Source organism: Grampus griseus (genome assembly GCF_964374135.1).
Source record: "Grampus griseus genome assembly, chromosome: 11".
In the NCBI taxonomy this organism is placed as follows: domain Eukaryota; kingdom Metazoa; phylum Chordata; class Mammalia; order Artiodactyla; family Delphinidae; genus Grampus; species Grampus griseus.
The window spans coordinates 14,957,948-14,978,772 of NC_139005.1; the positions used below are offsets into that span (position 1 = coordinate 14,957,948).

General features: G+C 41.0%; 1 protein-coding gene across 5 annotated transcripts in view; it reads left to right on the forward strand.

Moving 5' to 3' along the window:
* Positions 1–20,825, forward strand: part of PLEKHA5 (pleckstrin homology domain containing A5) — a 242,566-nt gene that overhangs the window by 80,772 nt on the left and 140,969 nt on the right. The window contains exon 4 of one of the 5 annotated variants that reach the window (XM_082666878.1): positions 13,870–13,980. The exons of the other annotated variants lie outside the window; for them this stretch is intronic. Coding sequence (XP_082523004.1) covers positions 13,870–13,924 — 55 coding nt within the window. The 3' untranslated portion in view covers positions 13,925–13,980. Of the gene's footprint in view, positions 1–13,869; positions 13,981–20,825 lie in introns of those variants that run through there. 5 annotated transcript variants of the gene reach the window in all.

Sequence of the window (20,825 nt, forward strand, 5' to 3'; positions counted from 1 at the left end):
TCATTATGTAGTGTCCTTCTTTGTCTTTTTTAATAGTCTTTATTTTAAAGTCTATTTTGTCTGATGTGAGTATTGCTGCTCCAGCTTTCGATTTCCATTTGCATGGGATATCTTTTCCAATCCTGTCACTTTCAGTCTGTATGTGTCCCTAGGTCTGAAGTGGGTCTCTTGTAGACAGCATATATACAGGTCTTGTTTTATCCATTCAGCCAGTCTATGTCTTTTGGTTGGAGCATTTAATCCATTTACATGTAAGGTAATTATCAACATGTATGTTCCTATTACCATTATCTTAATTGTTTTGGGTGTGTTTTTGTAGGTGTTTTCCTTCTCTTGTGTTTCCTGCCTAGAGAAGTTCCTTTAGCATTTGTTGTAAAGCTGGTTTGGTGGTGCTGAATTCTCTTAGCTTTTGCTTGTCTGTAAAGGTTTTATTTTCTCCATCAAATCTAAATGAGATCCTTGCTGGGTAGAGTAATCTTGGTTGTAGGTTTTTCCCTTTCATCACTTTAAATATGTCCTGCCACTCCCTTCTGGCTTGCAAAGTTTCTGTTGAAAAATCAGCTGTTAACCTTATGGGGATTCCCTTGTATGTTATTTGTTGTTTTTCCCTTGCTGCTTTTAATATTTTTTCTTTGTATTTAATTTTTGATAGTTTGATTAATATGTGTCTTGGTGTGTTTCTCCTTGGATTTATCCCGTATGGGACTCTCTGTGCTTCCTGGACTTGATTGACTTTCCTTTCCCAAGTTAGGGAAGTTTTCAACTATAATCTCTTCAAATATTTTGTCAGACCCTTTCTTCTTCTATTTTTCTTCTGGGACCCTTATAATTCGAATGTTGGTGCATTTAATGTCCCAGAGGTCTCTGAGACTGTCCTCAATTCTTTTCATTCTTTTTTCTTTATTCTGCTCTGCAGTAGTTATTTCCACTATTTCATCTTCCCGGTCACTTATCTGTTCTTCTGCGTCAGTTATTCTTCTATTGATTCCTTCTAGAGAATTTTTAATTTCATTTATTGTGTTGTCATCATTGTTTGTTTTTCTCTTTAGTTGTTATAGGTCCTTGTTAAACATTTCTTGTATATTCTCCATTCTATTTCCAAGATTTTGGATCATCTTTACTATCATTACTCTGAATTCTTTTTCAGGTAGACTGCCTATTTCCTCTTCATTTGTTTGGTCTGGTGGGTTTTTACCTTCCTCCTTCATCTGCTGCATATTTCTCTGTCTTCTCATTTTGTTTAAGTTACTGTGTTTGGGGTCTCCTTTTCGCAGGCTGCAGGTTCGTAGTTCCCGTTGTTTTTGGTGTCTGCCCTCAGTGGGTGAGGTTGGTTCAGTGGCTTGTGTAGGCTTCCTGGTGGAAGGGACTGGTGCCTGTGTTCTGGTGGGTGGGGCTGGATGTTGACCTTCTGGTGGTCAGGGCCGTGTCTGGCGGTATGTTTTGGGGTGTCTGTGAACTTAGTGTGACTTGTAGGCAACCTCGCTGCTAATGGGTGGGGTTGTGTTCCTGTCTAGCTGCTCGTTGTTTTGCATGGGGCATCCAGCACTGGAGTTTGCTAGCCACTGGTTGGAGCTGGGTCTTAGTGTTGAGATGGAGATCTCTGGAAGAGCTCTTGCTGATTGATATTATGTGGGGCTGGGAGGTCTCTGATGGTCCAGTGTCCTGGACTCGGCTCTCCCACCTTGGAGGCTGAGTCTGGACACCAGGCCGGAGCACCGAGACCCTGCCAGCTGCACAGCTCAGGAGAAAAGGAAGAAAAAAACAAACATAAAAACGGACAGATACAACCTCAAACCAAATGGTAAAAGCAAAACTAAACAGACAAAGTCACACAAAGAGACGTACACACACACACTTGTAAAAAGAAAAAACAAACGAACACCAACAACAAAAACTTAAAAAAAAAACAGAACCCTATTACAAATGGTAAAAGCAAACCTAAATAGACAAAATCACACAAAGAAACATACACACACACCCCCACACACACTTACAAAAAGAGAAAAAAGGGGAAAAAAATATTTAAAAAAAGGAAGAGAGCAACCAAACCAATAAACAAATCCACCGATGATAACAAGCACTAAGAGCTAAATTAAGATAAACATAAAACCAGAAACAAATCAGATGCAGAGACAGCAAACCCCAAGTCTACAGTTGCTCCCGAAGTCCACCGCCTCAGTTTTGGGATGATTTGTTGTCTATTCAGGTATTCCACAGATGCAGGTACATCAAGTTGATTGTGGAGCTTTAATCCGCTGCTTCTGAGGCTGCTGGGAGAGATTTCCCTTTCTCTTCTTTGTTCTCACAGCTCCCGGGTTCAGCTTTGGTTTTGGCCCCGCCTCTGTGTGTAGGTCACCTGAGGGCGTCTGTTCCCCACCCAGCCAGGAGAGGGTTAAAGCAGAGGCTGATTAGGGCTCTCTTGCTCACTCAGGCTAGGGGGAGGGAGGGGTGCAGTAGTCATAATTGGAATGCGGGGCGAGCCTGCAGCAGCAGAGGCCAGCATGACATTGCAACAGCCTGAGGTGTGCTGTGTGTTCTCTCAGGAAAATTGTCCCTGAATCATGGGACCCTGGCAGTGGTGGGCTGCACAGCCTTCCGGGGGTGTGTGTGTGGATAGTGACCTGTGCTTGCACACAGGCTTTTTGGCGGCAGCGTTAGTGGTCCATCCCCGTCTCTGAGGTCCGCACTGATCGCCACAGCTCGCACCCGTCTGTGGAGCTCGTTTAGGCGGTGCTCTGAATCCCCTCTCCTCGCACACCCCGAAACAATGGTCTCTTGCCTCTTCAGCAGCTCCAGACTTTAACCCCGGACTCCATCCCGGCTAGCTGTGGCACGCTAGCCCCCTTCAGGCTGTGTTCACGCAGCCAACCCCAGTCCTCTCCCTGGGATACGACCTCCGAAGCCCGAGCCTCAGCTCCCAGCCCCGCCCGCCCCGGCAGGTGAGCAGACAAGCCTCTCGGGCTGGTGAGTGCCGGTCGGCACCGATCCTCTGTGCGGGAATCTCTCCGCTTTGCCCTCCGCACCCCTGTTGCTGCGCTCTCCTCCGTGGCTCCGAAGCTCCTCCCTCCGCCACCCGCAGTCTCCGCCCAGGAAGGGGCTTCTAGTGTGTGGAAACCTTTCCTCCTTCACGGCTCCCTCCCACTGGTGCAGGTTCCGTCCCTATTCTTTTGTCTCTGTTTTTTCTTTTTTCTTTTGCCCTACCCAGGTACGTGGGGAGTTTCTTGCCTTTTGGGAGTCTGAGGTCTTCTGCCAGCATTCAGTAGATGTTCTGTAAGAGTTGTTCCACATGGAGATCTCCGCGTCTTACTCTTCCGCCATCTTGAAGGTCTCCTCAGTCTTACTCTTAGTATCATTTTTTCCAGAGCTTTTCTGAAGCTTCATTGTGCCTTTTTCATAGAAAGAAAATCATCAGTTCACAATACAGCCATCGTCACCTTGAGCTGTTTTTGTTCATCCTCTCTCATTTTGGAGTAATCTTGAAATCTTCCCTCCTATTAGACAGTTTTAAGAAATGTTTGGCTCTAGTTATTTATATTTTCAGTGGTAGAAATACTGCCTTAATGCTAGGAAAACTTCCTCATGGATAATAATGCCTTCCTCTTGAAGCATTACAAATTAGTAAGTGAATTATCCGTTGATTGGATACATTTATTTTTTATTTACCAAAATAAATGCCTTTTAAAAAAACATTCATTCTTTGATCAGCTTAATGCAAAGCCTGTACCAGGCACTACAGAAGAGAGAACTGGAAGATAGTTCTGCACGGAAGATACGTCCTCTGTCTGCAGCGCTTGTCATAAAAGCAGAGAGCTTTTACCTACTGCATATTAGTAATAATAACGAGAACGTTCACATTACAGAGTTAAAAATCAACTTATAAGCCCAGTGTATCTGATTATTTCTAGCATGTTGGGAAAGTGAAGGTGATTCATTTGGTCAGTAGTCCCAGTGATCTCAGGGTTATTTCAGGTTCCCTATGTGATCTTCCTCTTCTTGCTTGCCTTACTCTTTCGAGACAGCCACTGAGTGTGTTTCAGAAGGGATGTCCCCAAGGAAAAGGGACTCCCCTATTCCCAACCTTCAAGACGGACAGAACTGAAGTTAGGAAAAAGCCGATTTCCACGTGGATTTTAAAATATCAATGTGAAAACAAAATGAGCAGTGAAGCCCAGGTTCTTAACAGACAGAAGAGAAGTCGGAAAAGGAAAGCAAGATGGTGAGAATTGGGAGAGTCTGGTGACTCATTAGTTTTCTAGGATGTTAATGTATTTGGCATTTTATGTCACTGGTGTTAAACTTTTTTGACCACTATCTGCAACAAGAAATACATATTATTGGGCTTCCCTGGTGACGCAGTGGTTGAGAATCTGCCTGCCAATGCAGGGGACACGGGTTTGAGCCCTCGTCTGGAAAGATCCCACATGCCACGGAGCAACTAGGCCCGTGAGCCACAACTACTGAGCCTGCTCATCTGGAGCTTGTGCTCTGGAACAAGAGAGGCCGTGACAGTGAGAGGCCCGCGCACTGCGATGAGGAGTGGCCCCCGCTCGCCGCAACTGGAGAAAGCCCTCGCACAGAAACGAAGACCCAGCACAGCCAAAAATAACTAAATAAAATAAGTAAATAAATAAAATTTAAAAAAAAAGAAAAAAAAAGCTGAATAGGACCTTAAAGATCATTTAATCAACTCATTTAAAAAAAAAAGAAAAGAAATACATATTATTACATGACCTAGTGTTCACATACAAATACATTTCTTTATATAAAACTGAACTGAAAAATTATTTTCCCCTTACTACCTGTACCTTCTCTTCTGTGTCATTATTTTAAAGTGCTGGCAGAAAGCATCCCATTAATTGCATTTCATTATCCTCTAATGGGCCAGACCAGGGGTTAAAAATACTGCCTTGGGAAACAGTGAGATTCACATGGGCAAGAATAGAAGTGAAGTAAGGATTGTTTTTTGGATGTAACTGTGATTGTGGGTTATCTGCCAGTTTGTAGAAATCCAACTACTTTGATCATCTGACACACAGCTTTCCACCCAGCAAGTGTCAAGTTACTGTTGAAGAAACACAGCACAGCAGTCATTACTACCGTACAGCCAAATCAGTTGTTGCTTATATCAGTCTCGTCCCCTAAACTCATCCTGTTGCAAGACAGGAGATGCTTGTTGATCAACTGCAGCTGCCACTGACCAAAACAACGATACAAAATAAGCTAAACTGTAACTTAATCAGACGAGGAGGATCCCCTGTGACTTCAGATCACTCCAGAACTTTGTACAATAACCATTTCTTGTCATCCACAGTTCCTGCAGGGCAGGAATTGAACTGCTCAGTAGGGCAGTTCTGGCTCAGGGTGTCTTATGAGCTTTTAGTTTGATGTTGACTGGGGCTTGGGAGCTGGGGATGGAGGGTCACATGGCTAGCAAGTTGGGACTGGCCAGTTGGTTTCTCTCCACATGGACCCCTCCACCGGGTTATGTGCCTCTCGACATGGCAGCTGGCTTTGTCCAGAGCGAGCCATCTTAAAGACCAAGACGGAAACCCAAGGAGGTGCGATACATAGGTGTGCGTACCAGGAGGTGAGGATCCTTGGCTATCTTAGAGGCTGGCTACCATTCCTTAAAAGAATATCTTTATTGGGCTTCCCTGGTGGCGCAGTGGTTGAGAGTCCGCCTGCTGATGCAGGGGACACGGGTTCGTGCCCCGGTCCGGGAAGATCCCACATGCCGCGGAGTGGCTGGGCCCATGAGCCATGGTGAGCTGAGCCTGCGCATCCGGAGCCTGTGCTCCGCAACGGGAGAGGCCACAACAGTGAGAGGCCCGCGTACCGCAATGATAAAATTTAGAAAATGGGGTTCATGAGGAAATACTGAATCATTAAGCAAGTAATATTTAAAGTGCAGAATTATGAAAAATTAGTTAAATATTGGGAAGAATCTAAATGGAATTAATAAGGATAGAAAATAATTTAGTAAAATTAGTAATGCTAATCATTAAATAAGTAAAATGACCCATCAACTGGTCAGAGACATGTGTCACTAAATTTTTACAGAGTAGACAGAAGACTGTCATACACATTTCACTTAATTGCTGCTCTAGATTAGGCATTGGAAACAGTGGCCTGTGGACCAAAGCCAGCCTGCTGCCTTTTTTTGTAAATAAAGTTTTATTGGAATGCAGACACATCCATTTGTTTACATGTTGTCTATGACGGCTTTCTCACTACAAGAGCAGAGGTGATCACTGTGACCAAGACTGTTTGGTCCACAAAGCCTAAAATATTTGCTGTCCTTTGCAGAATAAGTTTGTCGACCCCTGCTCTAGATTTAGATTTTAGACTTTTAAATACAAGGTTAGGTTTTGTACTGTTGATGAGATGCATAAATCCAAGGACTGTAGCATGTAAGTGGACTTATAAACACAAAGGAAGGTGCAGTGTTAAGTGTTTTTAATTTTTTTTAGAAGAAAACTCTTAATAATTAGAAGAGGGGTAGAATATAGTGAGATTCACAAGAATAATGCTTCATTAGGGAAGACTTTAATTAGGATAATTCATGAGCTTCACATGGGGCTCGTGGGGGAACACATGAGGCCAACATTTGAAAGACAAATGTGAACATTATGTTGACTGAATTAGGTTATTGTGAAAAAGCAATTTAAAATTTTTAATCAGTTTCTTACTCTGAATTGGAAGTGAGGAGTGTTATTATTTACTTGGAATTCTATTCTGGTTTATGATTAGAGTTTTGATTTCCTTTTTTTTCTTTTTAACATGAAAATATAGTCTTAAGAACATGCCCCTGAGTAATACCCATTTTCTACCCATGTACGGTGGGATGACTTGAAGAGATGCAGGTACTTATCAGTCTTATAATATGCTGCAGACAAACAAGAATGAAATTTCTGGGTAAGAAGCACAAAGTTTAGGGCTCAGGGTCAGACAAGTGAGGACAAGATGCTAGGTACTTATGTGCAAGGGTTGCAATATATTTCTGATAGTACCAGCAGCATATATTCTCCAACTGGATTGGTTTTATGGTCATTATTAAAAACTACTTTTCTAAACTAGTGAAAAGAATTTATACCAAATATAATATACGTTAAGATTATGGTATAAAGAAGAAAAGATTTAGAGATGAAGTTATTAGTATTCCCTGAAGTTAACAGCTACCATTTATTGGGTACTTACACTGGGCCAGGCATTGTGTCAGGTACATTTCAAAAATTAGCTCCTTTAATGCTCACAGTAACTCCATAGGGTGAGAAATGACGTTATCTTCACTCAGCACATGAGTAAACTGAAGCTCAGAGAGTTTAAGTTGCCCACATTTAGTAGCAGGACTAGGGCTTGAATGTGGGGGCATCTCGCTCGGGTCTCTCCACACCACGCTGCTCACCTGGGCACCTGTCACCTTGCTTCTGGCTCCTGTTGGTTTCCTTTCTGTTTTCCCTTCTTCCCATCTCTTTTTCCCTTTCTCATTTCCTTTTTTCCCCTTTTTATCAGTTAATTGCATAACTGATAAATGCTGTGGAAAACAATTTATAAAGCCCAAAAGGGTACAAACTGTCAATAAAACATGAAAGTCACTTCACCCAGGCTGCCAACAGTCACTGTTCTCTCACCTGCTTCTGGGATGATGTACACGCACCAGAGACACCTGCCAGGATGGGACACACAGTTCTGCCCTGATGGGACACACAGTTCTGCCCTGTTCTTTTTGACAGGTGCACGACCTGTTCCATAGTACAGATACTTTAATTTATGCAGCCATTCCTGTTGAGTATCCTTTCGAATCTTGGCTTCTTGTTTTCCCTCTTTGTTGCTGTTTATGTAACTTTGCCTAATGAGCTTCTGGTGTTTGCCTTACCTACACTAATTGAGACGACTGAAGTGTATCTGTGAGTCTAGATGATCTTTGAAAAGCCATAGTCACGTTCTTCTACGACCTTAAATGGTATTTTATTGAGTCTAATTTCTTGAATAGGATTTTGTTTCTGTGTCATGAAGTCTTGTAACCCTTTCTTAAACTCCTTGAGAAGTGTCCTTCTTTGCTCATTTGTCAACAGATTACGTTTTGTATGTCAATTCTGATTTAAAGTTTTTTAGGGATCTGCTATTTCAAGCAGATGTTTTAAATTACCACAGAAAAGTAATTTTTAGAGTTGATTTGTCATAGGTCATTAAGCTGTAAAATCATATATATTGTTAAATCTATGTAGTGAAAAAATTTGAGCCACAAACTGTCAGGAAGTAATTTTTCCAAAAGAACATGAAGATAACCTAATTTCTGGTGTCATTTTAGTAATTTATTTAAATGAAGATCACAATTTACCATCATTGTTGATATATTGGTTAATTATACTTTTTATACAGCAGTTTTTCTTATTTTGGAAGGTCTTTTTTATTTTTTTTTAGAAAATCAACTTTTCTAAAATGCAGTAGGACTTCGTGTGCAGAGTGGCTATTTGTATATAGCAGACACTGGTACATATTTATAAATGATAGAAGAAATAAAACAAAAATTAAAAACTTATCATGTGTATCTAGCAAGAGTGTCTTACAAAGCAAGAAGAAAACCTACCCTGTCTGCCTCTTGTTTTAGGTACATATAAATAGAAGAGAGACATGAGGTGGCAGAGAAGAGAAAACATGAACTCCTTCTAACCCCTTCCCTCAATTTCCTAGCAGTGAGACTGTGGGCAACCTCTGTCTGTTTCACCTTTTTCCTCATATAGGATGTGTAGTAAATCTATCTGACAGTATTCTTTTTTTTTTAACATCTTTACTGGAGTATAATTGCTTTACAATGGTATGTTTGTTTCTGCTTTATAACAAAGTGAATCAGCTATACATATACATATATCCCCATATCTCCTCCCTCTAGCGTCTCCCTGCCACCCTCCCTATCCCACCACTCTAGGTGGTCACAAAGCACCAAGCTGATCTTCCTGTGCTATGCGGCTGCTTCCCACTAGCTATCTATTTTACATTTGGTAGTGTATATGTCCATGCCACCCTCTCACTTCGTCCCAGCTTCTCCTTTCCCCTCCCCGTGTCCTCAAGTCCATTCTCCACGTCTGTGTCTTTATTCCTGTCCTGCCCCTAGGTTCTTCAGAACCTTTTTTTTTTGGATTCCATATATATGTGTTAGCATACAGTATTTGTTTTTCTCTTTCTGACTTACTTCACTCTGTATGACAGACTCTAGGTCCATCCACCTCATTACAGATAACTCAATTTCATTTCTTTTTATGGCTGAGTAATATTCCATTGTATATATGTGCCACATCTTCTTTATCCATTCATCCGATGATGGACACTTAGGTTGCTTCCATGTCCTGGCTATTGTAAAGAGTGCTACAGTGAACATTGTGGTGCGTGTATCTTTTTGAATTATGGTTTTCTCAGGGTATATGCCCAGTAGTGGGATTGCTGGGTCATATGGTAGTTACCTGACAGTATTCTTGTGCAAATGAAAGATCAGTCATATATCATCAATACCTGCAATGATTCTCAACAGGTTGGTACCGTATTGCTGTTGAAGCTGCTTCTCTGGCTTATGAGTTTTTAGCTCTTTTTCTCTATTTTCTTTCTTTCTTTTTTTTTTTTATAGCACAGAATAAAGTGACCTTTATTGTGTTCAATTTTTAAGACTAATTGTGAATGATATAGTGAACAAAGATATGTAAATGCATTTTAAAGGATTTACCACATTTACTTCAAACTTAAAGGAATAATAAGGTTCATGATGTACAGTTGATCCTTGAACAACACAGGTTTAAACTGCATGGGTCCAATTATACATGGATTTTTTTTTTCAGTAAATATATACTACTATAGTACTACACGATCAGCAGTTGGTTGAATCCATAGATGCAGAACTGCAGATATGGAGGGCTGACTGTAAAGTTATATGCAGATTTTTGACTGTGTAGAGGGTGGGTGACTCTACCACCTTCTGTGGTCAAGGGTCAACTGTAGTTATTTGATAGGGAGTTAGATGGGCTATGGAAAGAACACATAGATAAATTATTCACAGTAACTGCTGGATTAGAAATTTGGTTCCATGGATTTTGTTGTGGCATGCTTTTTTTAATATATATATATATACAGCAGGTTCTTATTAGTCATCCGTTTTATACACATCAGTGTATACATGTCAATCCCAATCTCCCAATTCATCCCACCACCACCCCCTACCCCCGGCTGCTTTCCCCCCTTAGTGTCCGTACGTTTGTTCTCTACATCTGTGTCTCAGTTTCTGCCCTGCAAACTGGTTCACTTGTACTGTTTTCTTTTTTTTTTTTTTTTTTTGAGAAATAGAGTAGTGATTTTTGAGTGGTTTGTAATTAATAGAATGAGAAAATAAGCAAAATGGGCTTTTTGGATCCCAGAATTGATTGATGATGTTGACATTATTAAAATTTTTAAATCCTTATATGATGGCTGTGTGATCGTTAAGTCCTGAGAACCTGTCTTCTTATTACATTTAGAAGTGAATATACCGCCTGCCAGCTGGACCTCCTTCCCTGCCCTTCCATAGAGATGGCTTTCTTCTCTACTGGCTCCACACTGCACTTCCAGCTTTAAGAACCTCTTTGTTCTGGTCTTACTCATACTCTTGGCAGCGTTCAGCATAGTTGGTCCTTGACACCCTTTCCCCCTTGGCTTCCATGACATCATGTACTTTTGGGTTTCATGCTGCTTTTCTGGGCACTCCTTGTTGGCTCTTCTTCTGCTCCAGCCACATTGGTTTCCCTGCCATTCTTCAGATATGCCAGTGATCTTACTTATTCCTACCTCAGGGACTTAGCACTGCCCTTTCCCTCAGCCTGGCCCTTCGTGCACATCTCATCTTTTTTTTGTTTGTTTGTTTGTTTTTGTGGTACGCGGGCCTCTCACCGCTGTGGCCTCTCCCGTTGCGGAGCACAGGCTCCGGACGCGCAGGCTCAGCGGCCATGGCTCATGGGCCCAGCTGCTCCGCGGCATGTGGGATCTTCCCAGACCGGGGCACGAACCCGTGTCCCCTGCATCGGTAGGCAGACTCTCAACCACTGCGCCACCAGGAAAGCCCCACATCTCATCTTTTGAATGAGCTCACCCAGACCCCCATTTAGCTCCACCACCCTAGCCACACCCTTGATTCCTCTATTTTTTTCTTTTTTTCACAGCACTTACCCACCCTGTCATACAACACGGTTTACTTATTTGTTACGTTGTATTTGTCTTCTCTGAGAGAGTGTAAACTCCATGAGGGCAAGGGTCGGAGTTTTTCACCCATATTCCAAGCACCTGTAATAGGCGTTGTGGATTGATGAAGGCACAGCATCTGTCCTGTGTTCCCTTTTCCGTCACCTCATTCACTTCCAAGGAGCTTTGCACAGCATTTGCCAGTCACCCATAAACCCACATCTCCAGCCAGACCTTGTCCCGCTTCTCCACCAACTGACCTCACCACACAGTGTCTCATGGACCTAATCAGAAGAACAATAAAATCTTTGCACCTTCCTTAATTTCTCTCTTTCCTTCACTTACCCACCTACTCGCAACCTCCAATCAGCAGGCTCTGTTGACCCTTCCTCTGCCCCAAAAGCATCCTAGATCTGCCCGCGCTTCTCTCTCTCTCTCTCTGCCGTACCTCACAGCTGCGCCACCATCACTTCTCACCCAGACAATTCCAGTGGCCTCTCAACTGTTTTCACTTCTCTTCTTGACCCTTTACAACCCATTCTCCATGCTGTAGCCAAAGGTGTCTTTTTAAAATGTACAGATGTACAAATCACATCACATTACAGCCTTTGAGCGGCTTTCCATAGCACTTAGAATAAAATCCAGAGCTCCTTCTCTGGCTCATAAATCCAACACCAGTGGACCTGCGACCTCTCACACCTCATCTCTCAGCTCTTTCTCTCGCCCACCACACTCTAGTCCCTGGGCCTTCTTTCTTCTCTTTATATATGGCGGCCTTGGAGCCTTTACACTGTCCACTCTGTCTGGGTTTCTTTTCCGCCTTCTCTGCCGTTGTTCAAGCCAGTGCTTAAATGTTACCTCCTCAGGACTTTGCTTGGCCATCCAGCCTTCATTCAGTCATTTATCTTAGCATAACCCTCTCCCGCTGACTTGTAGTCGGCCCTCCATATCCACGGTCCTGCATCCTCGGATTCAACCAACCACATATCGAAGATACTTAGAAAAAAAATTCCGGAAAGTTCCAAAACACAACACTGGAATTTGTCTCGCACCAGCAACTATTTATGTAGCATTTACATTCTATTAAGTATTATAACTAATCTAGAGATGATTTAAAGTATACGGGCTAGGTTACATGCACATACTGCACCATTTTATATAAGGTGCTTGAGCCTCTGCAGATTTTAGTGTCCTTGGGGGGATCCTGGAACCAGTCCCCCGTGGATCCTGAGGGAATATGGTACATTCTTTGTTTATCGAGTTTCTTCCCCAAGGGAAAGTAAGCTCCGTGAGAGCAGAGACCTGTTTGCTGCTCTCTCCCTAGTATGTAGAACCGTGTCTGGCACAGAGTTGATGCTCAGTCACTATTTGTGAGTGTAATGAATATAGACAATAATATTGCACTATAATGATGTAATGTGATAAGTATTGCTTCAGTGGCAATCATAGTACAATATATAAATGTATCAAAGTAACATTAAATTTACAAAGTAACCTTAAATTTACAAAATGTAACATTAAATTTACAAAGTAACCTTAAATTTACAAAATGTTACATGTCACATTTATCAAATAAAAAATTTAAGTAAAAATAAATATTTGTGGGGACTTCCTTGGCAGTCCAGAGGGTAAGACTCTGTGTTTCCACTGTAGGGGGTGCGGGCTCGATCCCTGGCTGGGGAACTAAAATCCCATATGCAGCGCGGCCAATAAGTAAATAAATAAATATCTGTAGAATGAATGAATGAACAAAGGGAACAAATTGCTTTTTTTAGGTTATAAATTTCTGTGATACTTACGATAATATTTTAACCAATTGACTAAGAATCCTTAGAATGGAAAGAAATTGACTATTCTGGTTTTGGGGAAGAGACACTAAGAAATACGTTCTGTCTCTCAGTAGAAAGCAGAAAATAGTTCTGCCCCACCCTCATTTTTTCTTTTCACTTACACAATACAATATTTTTTAAAATATTTTTCTCTTATGTCTTTATTTGGAAGCAAAATTTTGCATTCGCTTTTGTTTTTCTCATAAAGCGCGAGAGATTTTCTTATAGCCTTAAGCATTGTCTATAGCAAGAGACAGCTTGAATTCCAAAATAATGTATAATTACATCTATTCATTATCTTGCCACACGCTAAGTAGATGCTAAGGGTTTGTTACTGCAATAAAAGTCATTGGGATATTTAGGTTTACTTTATGAAAATATGTTTTAAAATTTACAATTCTCCTTTTGTCAGACAGTAACAAATTATTGTGCAGAAGGTATTCCTTTACCAAAGACTTTTGCAAATATATGCCCTGGATTTTGCAGAGACTCTTCCTGTTATTTATTTATTTATTTTTTTAATTGTACATTGCCTGGGCTCACTTTATTGCTATATATTTGGAAAAAAATCCCAGTTGTATTAGTTATTAAGATTGCATATTTTAAAAAGTCACAGGGCTTCTACTTTTTTTTCTCGTTGATACGCTCTGAAGATCTTTGAATTGGAAAGCAGTAAAATCTGAATAGGACTCTTTTACCAACAAGATGTATAGCGTGAGTACTAATGACTGATTGTTACTGTGTTGTACTGAGGAACGTCATCCGTTTGTCCCAAAGAAGGAAGTGGTGACAGTGGTGACTGTGGCTGCCTCTAACTTGTGGCTTATTTCTCCTCTTCAAGAGCCTGTTGCTTGGGGCTGGGAGTGGAAGTGGAGATTGACTGCAAACGGGCATAAGGGAACTTCTAGAGGTGATGGAAATGTTCTTGAAGTGGATGCGGTAATGGTTGCACGACCTATACATTTACTAAAAGTCACTGAATCGTGCACTTACCAGGTATGAGTTTCATGAATGTAAATTTAACTTCAATAAAACTAAATAGAAACCGATTTAGTCCTCCTTGCCTCATGTTCATTACTTCTCCCTTAACTATCAGTTCTTCTCTTCACAGTCACTCTCGTCTCTTACCCCGCCTCTTTTCCACATTGTCTCAGCTATTGAAAATCTTTTTTTTTTTTTTTGATAATTCTGCCTCCTTCGTAAGCTTACTGCCCTTTAGATCTCATTCAGACCATGGGTTTTGGGGTCCAAAATTTTGGATCCACATTCCTGTACTGATTATCAGTGACACTGGGTAAGCCTCTTGAGCCTCTGTCTCCAGATCTGTAAAATAGGTAGAATAATAATCAGATCTATTGCACAGGGATGTTGCTAATATTAAATGAACCCATATGTTTTTAACATTCTGTAAGTGTTATTTATTGCTTTTTTTTTTTTTTTAAGCATCCTAACAGTTGAGTTAGTGTAGCAAGTTCCTGGTGAACACACCAACTAGGGAATCATAGCATAGCTGTACCACTTGCCAGCTGTGTGAACTTGGGAAAGACAGTTAAAAAGCTCTTTGCCTTCATCTTCTCACCTCTATTTGAGATTTTAAATAAAGTTATCACGTAACGTTGTTGCAGGGGCAAATGATGCAACCCTTGTAAAGTTTGTAGCACAGTGTCTGACAAAAAGTAAGCCCTCAGTAAATATACTTGTTATTAAGTCTCTTGAGGACTCAGTCCCACCTGAGCCTTTTCTAAGCTGATTTTCAACCCCACAAGGCTATTAGAAAAGTGTTCCCGGGGTCTGTAGTGGTGAACCCCAGATGTATATTTCCTTCAGCCAATAGTAGATATCACCAGGGAGCTGTCAGGATGCTAAACTCCACCTGTTTCAAACTGAGCTAACTCTCCTTCCTGTCCGCTCTCCTTGTGCTGAATCACTCTCCCTGAGATGCAACCCTTACACCCGTCTTTTGCCTCTGTCTTCTCTGGCTTTAATTAGTCGCCTCACTGCACCCACTTGCCCCAACCAGAATCCTTACAGTTGTACTCTAGTTTTCCATCTGTTTGACCCCTCCATCCAGTCCAGCACCATATCCTATTGATTCTGTCCTTAAAATCTGTCAAATTTATTATTTCCTCTCCAGTCTTCCTCTTACTGTACTACTTTTGACTCTCCCTCTAATTCTCATATCAACGATCAGTCCCCAGCCATTAATCTCCCTTCCCTCATCCATTTTCTGCGGACAAGTTGCCATCAACAATATATTTAAAAACATAAATAGGACCATGTCAGTGCACTATTTAAAATTATTTCGTGGGAATTCCCTGGTGATCCAGTGGTTAGGACTCTGCACTTTCAGTGCCGAGGGCCCAGGTTCAATCCCTAGTTGGGGAACTAAGGTCCTGGAGGCCGCATGGTGCAGCCTAAAAAAAAAAATTGTGTCTCTGAAGAGCTAGCAGTGATACATGTGTTCATTCATGTGTTTAGTGCATTCTAGAATTACTTATAAAGTCTTTCATAAACTGTCCGTGTGCCTTGCTGGCCTCTTTCTGCTTTGCTGCCCCCATACCATGCACACGCTTCCCGCCTTTCCCCACCCGTACGCATCTGCCCTGGCTTTCTGCCTTGCCGGTGTTGTTCCTTTGTTTGCTCTGAAAGGTCCTCTGAGGTATCCAGCTGCCTTTCTGTACCAGAACATCTTCATTCTTCCTGCCAATCCTGCTCAAATTTAACTGATCTGTAAATCATGCAAAATTATTGTATCTTTAACATCCTCCCTTCCCTGTCTCTATCATTGTCTTTCAATTATTTATGTGTCCATCTCGCTCTGTAAACTGATGGGTACCTCAAACAGCGGCTCTTAATCAGAGGAACCTCAAAATCATGTAGGGAGCTTCTTCATAACGTCTGGCCCCCACAACGAGTGTGCAGACTGAAAGATTTCTGGACCCTGAACGCGTGTGCTTGAGTGTGTTTTTGCTACCCAAATGATTCTGCTGTGACCCTCTGGTAAAAAACAAAACAACAAATTGCAATATAAGGCTCGTATGTTCATTTCCATTCTCCCTCCTCCCCTCCGCTTCCTGTGGTGAGGAATGAATGCCAGGTAAGTTTATTACACAGAGAGATCCACCCAACCTCGCATGTGTACATGCAGTGAAATGCACTAGAACTGTGTACGGTCTTCAGAGGTTGCTTACTCTTCATAGACATAGGTTATATCTTCTGTTGAATTTTTACAGATTCATCCATTCTTATCAGGGTAGCATTTGGGAAACTTTTTATCAGGTTTTGTGGGTAGAGAAAGCGTAAGCAAGTAAATTAAAGAATGAGTGATGAGAGAGAAAGATTTAAAAGAAGAGAAAAAAAAAACAGGACCTCTAGGTAAAATCAAAGGATACATGTAATTACAAGTGACCTCAAATTTGAATCAGACAGCTGAGGTCAGATTTTTAGGAGAGAGGAAGTTCAGTTTGAAGAGATGTTAAGTGATACGGAAGAATTCAAAAAAGTGCTTTGGACAAGGGCTTTACTACGCCATGTGCTGGAATAAATGCCTCTTTCCCCTGTTTTTGTATCTGCCTGTCTTTCCAAAGTTGACTCTTCCATTCTGCATTTAACACATGACCCTAACTCTCCCATTATTCAGGGTATAAAATGCTTCTGGCCAGCTGCTTCCAAGTACCATCCCAGAATAATGAGCTTCTTTGTCCTCTTTTCCCTAGTCCCAGTGTTGACACTTTCTGGTCCCCATACCAGTTCCCAGGTCCTCTGCTGTCCTCCTTCCCAGTCCCTGACCTGGCTGTTTCCTCTTCCTTCCCTCTCCTTTCTGGGCCAGATCCTCACTATTCGTCTAGGCATTTCAAAAAGTTCACCCCCTCGCAAAACCTTTTCTGAATTCCCCTCATAGCATGCTTTCTGTCTTCCCTCCAAACTCCAGAACACAGAGGAACCTCTCTTCTGCCGTGGTGATCTCACCTTAGTTATTTGTCCTCTTGCCTCATCGTCTGTAAGCTCTGCTGGAGACAGATAGTCTTTCTCGTTTTTTACTTCCACTCCACCCGCATTGCCTTGTACCATGTGTCATATATAGATTTTTTTGTTTGTTTGCTAGCTTTCAGTGAAGAACTTTTCCTTTCTCATTCAGGAATCATAGAGCTTTCCTTGAGTACTTTAGGTAACTTACTCTTTCTACAGAATCCTCACCCTGACATGTACAGTACACAAAACTTACTAGACTTAACAGTACACGAGACATATGCATATTGACCGTTTTTGATAATTTGCTTTTTTTCTATGTTCCTTCACTTCCTGTGCTTTTTCGTTAAAGATAGAATGTTTATGTAGCACACAGCACCCACAGACCTTGTAGTTGAACTTATGAATTTTTCTGCGGTACATTTCTTTGGTACATGCTTTGGTAGAATGCTAAAGAAACTAGTGTGTTGGTACGTTTCTTTGAATGTAACACTTTTGTTTTCTAGAAGGGTATTGGAATTAGATGTGGTTCCATAAATGGTTCTCTGTGTTTGTTTGTTTTAAAACTTTAACATTTTATTTTTTACAACCTCTCTGAACCTTTAAGGATCTTGTCCCACCATTTATGAGGGACCTTATCCCGGCTGCTACCATGGAGTTTGTCTATTTCCTACGCCTTCTTACTTTCCCAGGCCTTCCGTGTTAATTTGGGGGTTGGGGGAGGAGGGAGAGAGTTCACAAAATGAGACATCTGTAGCAGGGCGGGGTATACGTAGTTTACAATAGGGAAGTGGTAGAAGTAACCAAGGAGGATTGTGAAGAAAGGAAAATCGTAAATTAGCACATGGGCCCATTTAAAGGGCAGCCCCACTCTGTCAGTGGTTTGCTCTCCCAGGCTGGGTGTGTGTTGAGTGCATGGACACTTCCTAGTTTGCTTGTCTGCCCAAGGTGAAAATGGGAAGTGGACATTTGAGAATTGTCTGGTTGGTTTGGTGGGGCTGGCTGTATCTGCTGTGCTAGGTTTCTGTTTCTGCAAGACTGAACTGGTCATGGTGAGCAGAAGATAAGCTTCTTGACCATATTTCCATCATATAAAACTGTATGGCCTTTGCAGCAAGTTACTCAACAAACCAGGCAAATTAGTTACTTGGTGACAGAAACATGCATACACAAACTATTTGGTTGATTTGTGTGTGTGTGGCATTTTGGTAAAATTGTTCTTGAAAATGCAAACAAAAAAAATTAAGTCCTATTTAAAGCTTTATCAACATTTGGGTGAGGTCTGTTTTATATAAGCATGTAATCTGTTATATAATGTATAATCTATAGGTGAGAAAGATCCTATTTGCTATAGTTTGAAGAGAGCAGACATTTTTAATAAACACACTGAACATTCTAGTTTACTGATACTTACTAATATTTCCAAAGGAGAAATTAAAATACTACTAGATAGTTTGTAGATGGCTTTATTTAGTGAATAGGCAGGAGGACAGAAGAAGAGGTTAAAAAGTGAAATATGAAAGGCTTATAGTTTGCTTAATTTATCAGTGGTCAGATTTATTTTTGAGGATCACATCCTGGATATCTTGAAATTTCCAGTTCATTCCAGCATTTTGTTTGTTTTTTTGCGGTACGCGGGCCTCTCACTGCTGTGGCCTCTCCCGTTGCGGAGCACAGGCTCCGGACGCGCAGGCTCAGCGGCCATGGCTCACGGGCCCAGCCGCTCCGCGGCATGTGGGATCTTCCCGGAACGGGGCACGAACCCGTCTCCCCTGCATCGGCAGGCGGACTCTCAACCACTGCGCCACCAGGGAAGCCCCATTCCAGCATTTTGGATGCTTATGTGGACATAGTTAATGAAACCTAAGGACTTGTTTGAATAACGGTATAGGAATAATCATTTCCAGTCACATCACGTTAAATGAACCACAAAAATCATGAAGTTAAAAACAAATCAGTTATCATTGGGTGGTTCTGTTTAGTTTATTGCAGTAAATGATCTTCGACTGAATTTGCAGCTCTCGGAGTTTGGAAGTAGGCCATCACATGCTGACATGAAATACCAAGTCATTTAAATTAGATACCGAGCATGCTCATATGAAGTACTTATTCTTGGAGGCTGCAGTGTGGTTCAGTTTTCTTCTAGCGGAAATAGCAGAAAAGAGATCACGGTGTGCCCTTTTGTCATCATTCTGTCAGAGAGCATGTAATTTGTCTTTGGAAGCCAGAGGCCTGAGACAAAGAGAAGAATGCAGCTTTTAGCCAAAGGCTATTTGGTGAGTTAATTAGCTGTTTTATTCTATTCTGTAATTCCTAGCAAGGCTCTGTCTTTACTTATATCTGCTGCTTGTTTTGTACTAAGCTGAAGCTTTATGTAGCAAGTAACTTAGCTGAGACTGGGAGAAAATTGTTTCCGCTGTCCAAATCTCAATCTTTTGAAACATTTTCAGTATATTTCTCAGGTGACAAGTTTGTAAATTGCTATGATGATATTCCTCCGTATTCTCCACAAGTTTCATTTGCTCACTGGTGCTGAATAACGCTGGCAGAATTGTGTGCTGAGGGAGTTCAGGATTTGTCTATGTGAACAGTTTAACATTTTTGTTCTTGTATTTTAATTAAATTGTAATTTGTGCTTTCACACTTTTAAACTGTATCTAATAAAGTAGTGGCCTAAGAGCAAGAATTTAGCCTAAGAGCAAGAATTTTTAAACCATATGTAATAAAGTAATAGCATAAGAGCAAGAACTCTTCAAAGAGAATGAGAGGCTCCGTTGTGATAATATGTCCATGTATGTTACATAGGTGGTTCAAAAATAAATTGGCTTTATAATATAATTGGTCATTTAAAATACTCTAAAATAAAATGAGATTGACAACACTTTGTGAAATACGTTACAGTTATTCAGGATTCATATTTGGAATTTGTTCTGTTTTTAGCTATTGAATTAGCTACAGAAGTATTGGAAGTACAATAATAGTTTTGCCGTTTGGGACTCTTCTCACTTCCCTTGAGCTCATATATGGTGATTGCTAGGCAGATAATCTTACTTAAATGTTTTGTGATTATTTTCTGTTATCCAACATGTTCATGTTTTACCATGAAGTTAAAGGGGGGAAATCTTTTTTTGCAATTTTTTGTCATGTTATCTTCTCATAACATCAAGCAACATTTAAAATCTGTAAATTATTATTTCATAATGAACATGATTTTTATTATATATTTATAATAGATAAACTTGGCAAGCAAATCTTCAGGGTATTCTCCTAGAAATTAAAATTGCATACTCTGCTCGAGATAAATCGTTGTATTTTTTGAAGATTTGAAGAAAAAGCATAAAATTATCATATTTATTTCCTTGGGGGGAAATCATGTTTGTGAGTAAACGGAAATGTCAGGTAGGGAATTTGAGGTATAGAAGGTGCATTAAAGAGCTCTAGAAAAACGATGAGGGGGTGGGAGGAATAGGAAAAGAATACTAAAAGCCCGGTGCCTTCAAACGCCAGGCAATTATGTGATGCTTTCCTAAAATATCTTTATTTTGAGAGCTGCCCCCACTATGCCATTTTCCAGGATTGGCACATGTGAAGGAGGTGGGTGTATACTTAAGCTTGTATATTCATGGAAAAGGGAGGATGAGCAGTTAGAGATGAGCACTGCATGACAATACTCAAAAACTCTATCCCCACTTCTAAATACTGACTCACTTGTGTGCCCTTGGGTGGCAGCTACACCCTGTTTATTTACACTTATTTTTAGTATAATATTTTACCATGGTAATAGGAGGTTCATTTAAGGTTTCGAAAGTAATAAGATGATTTCTTGGA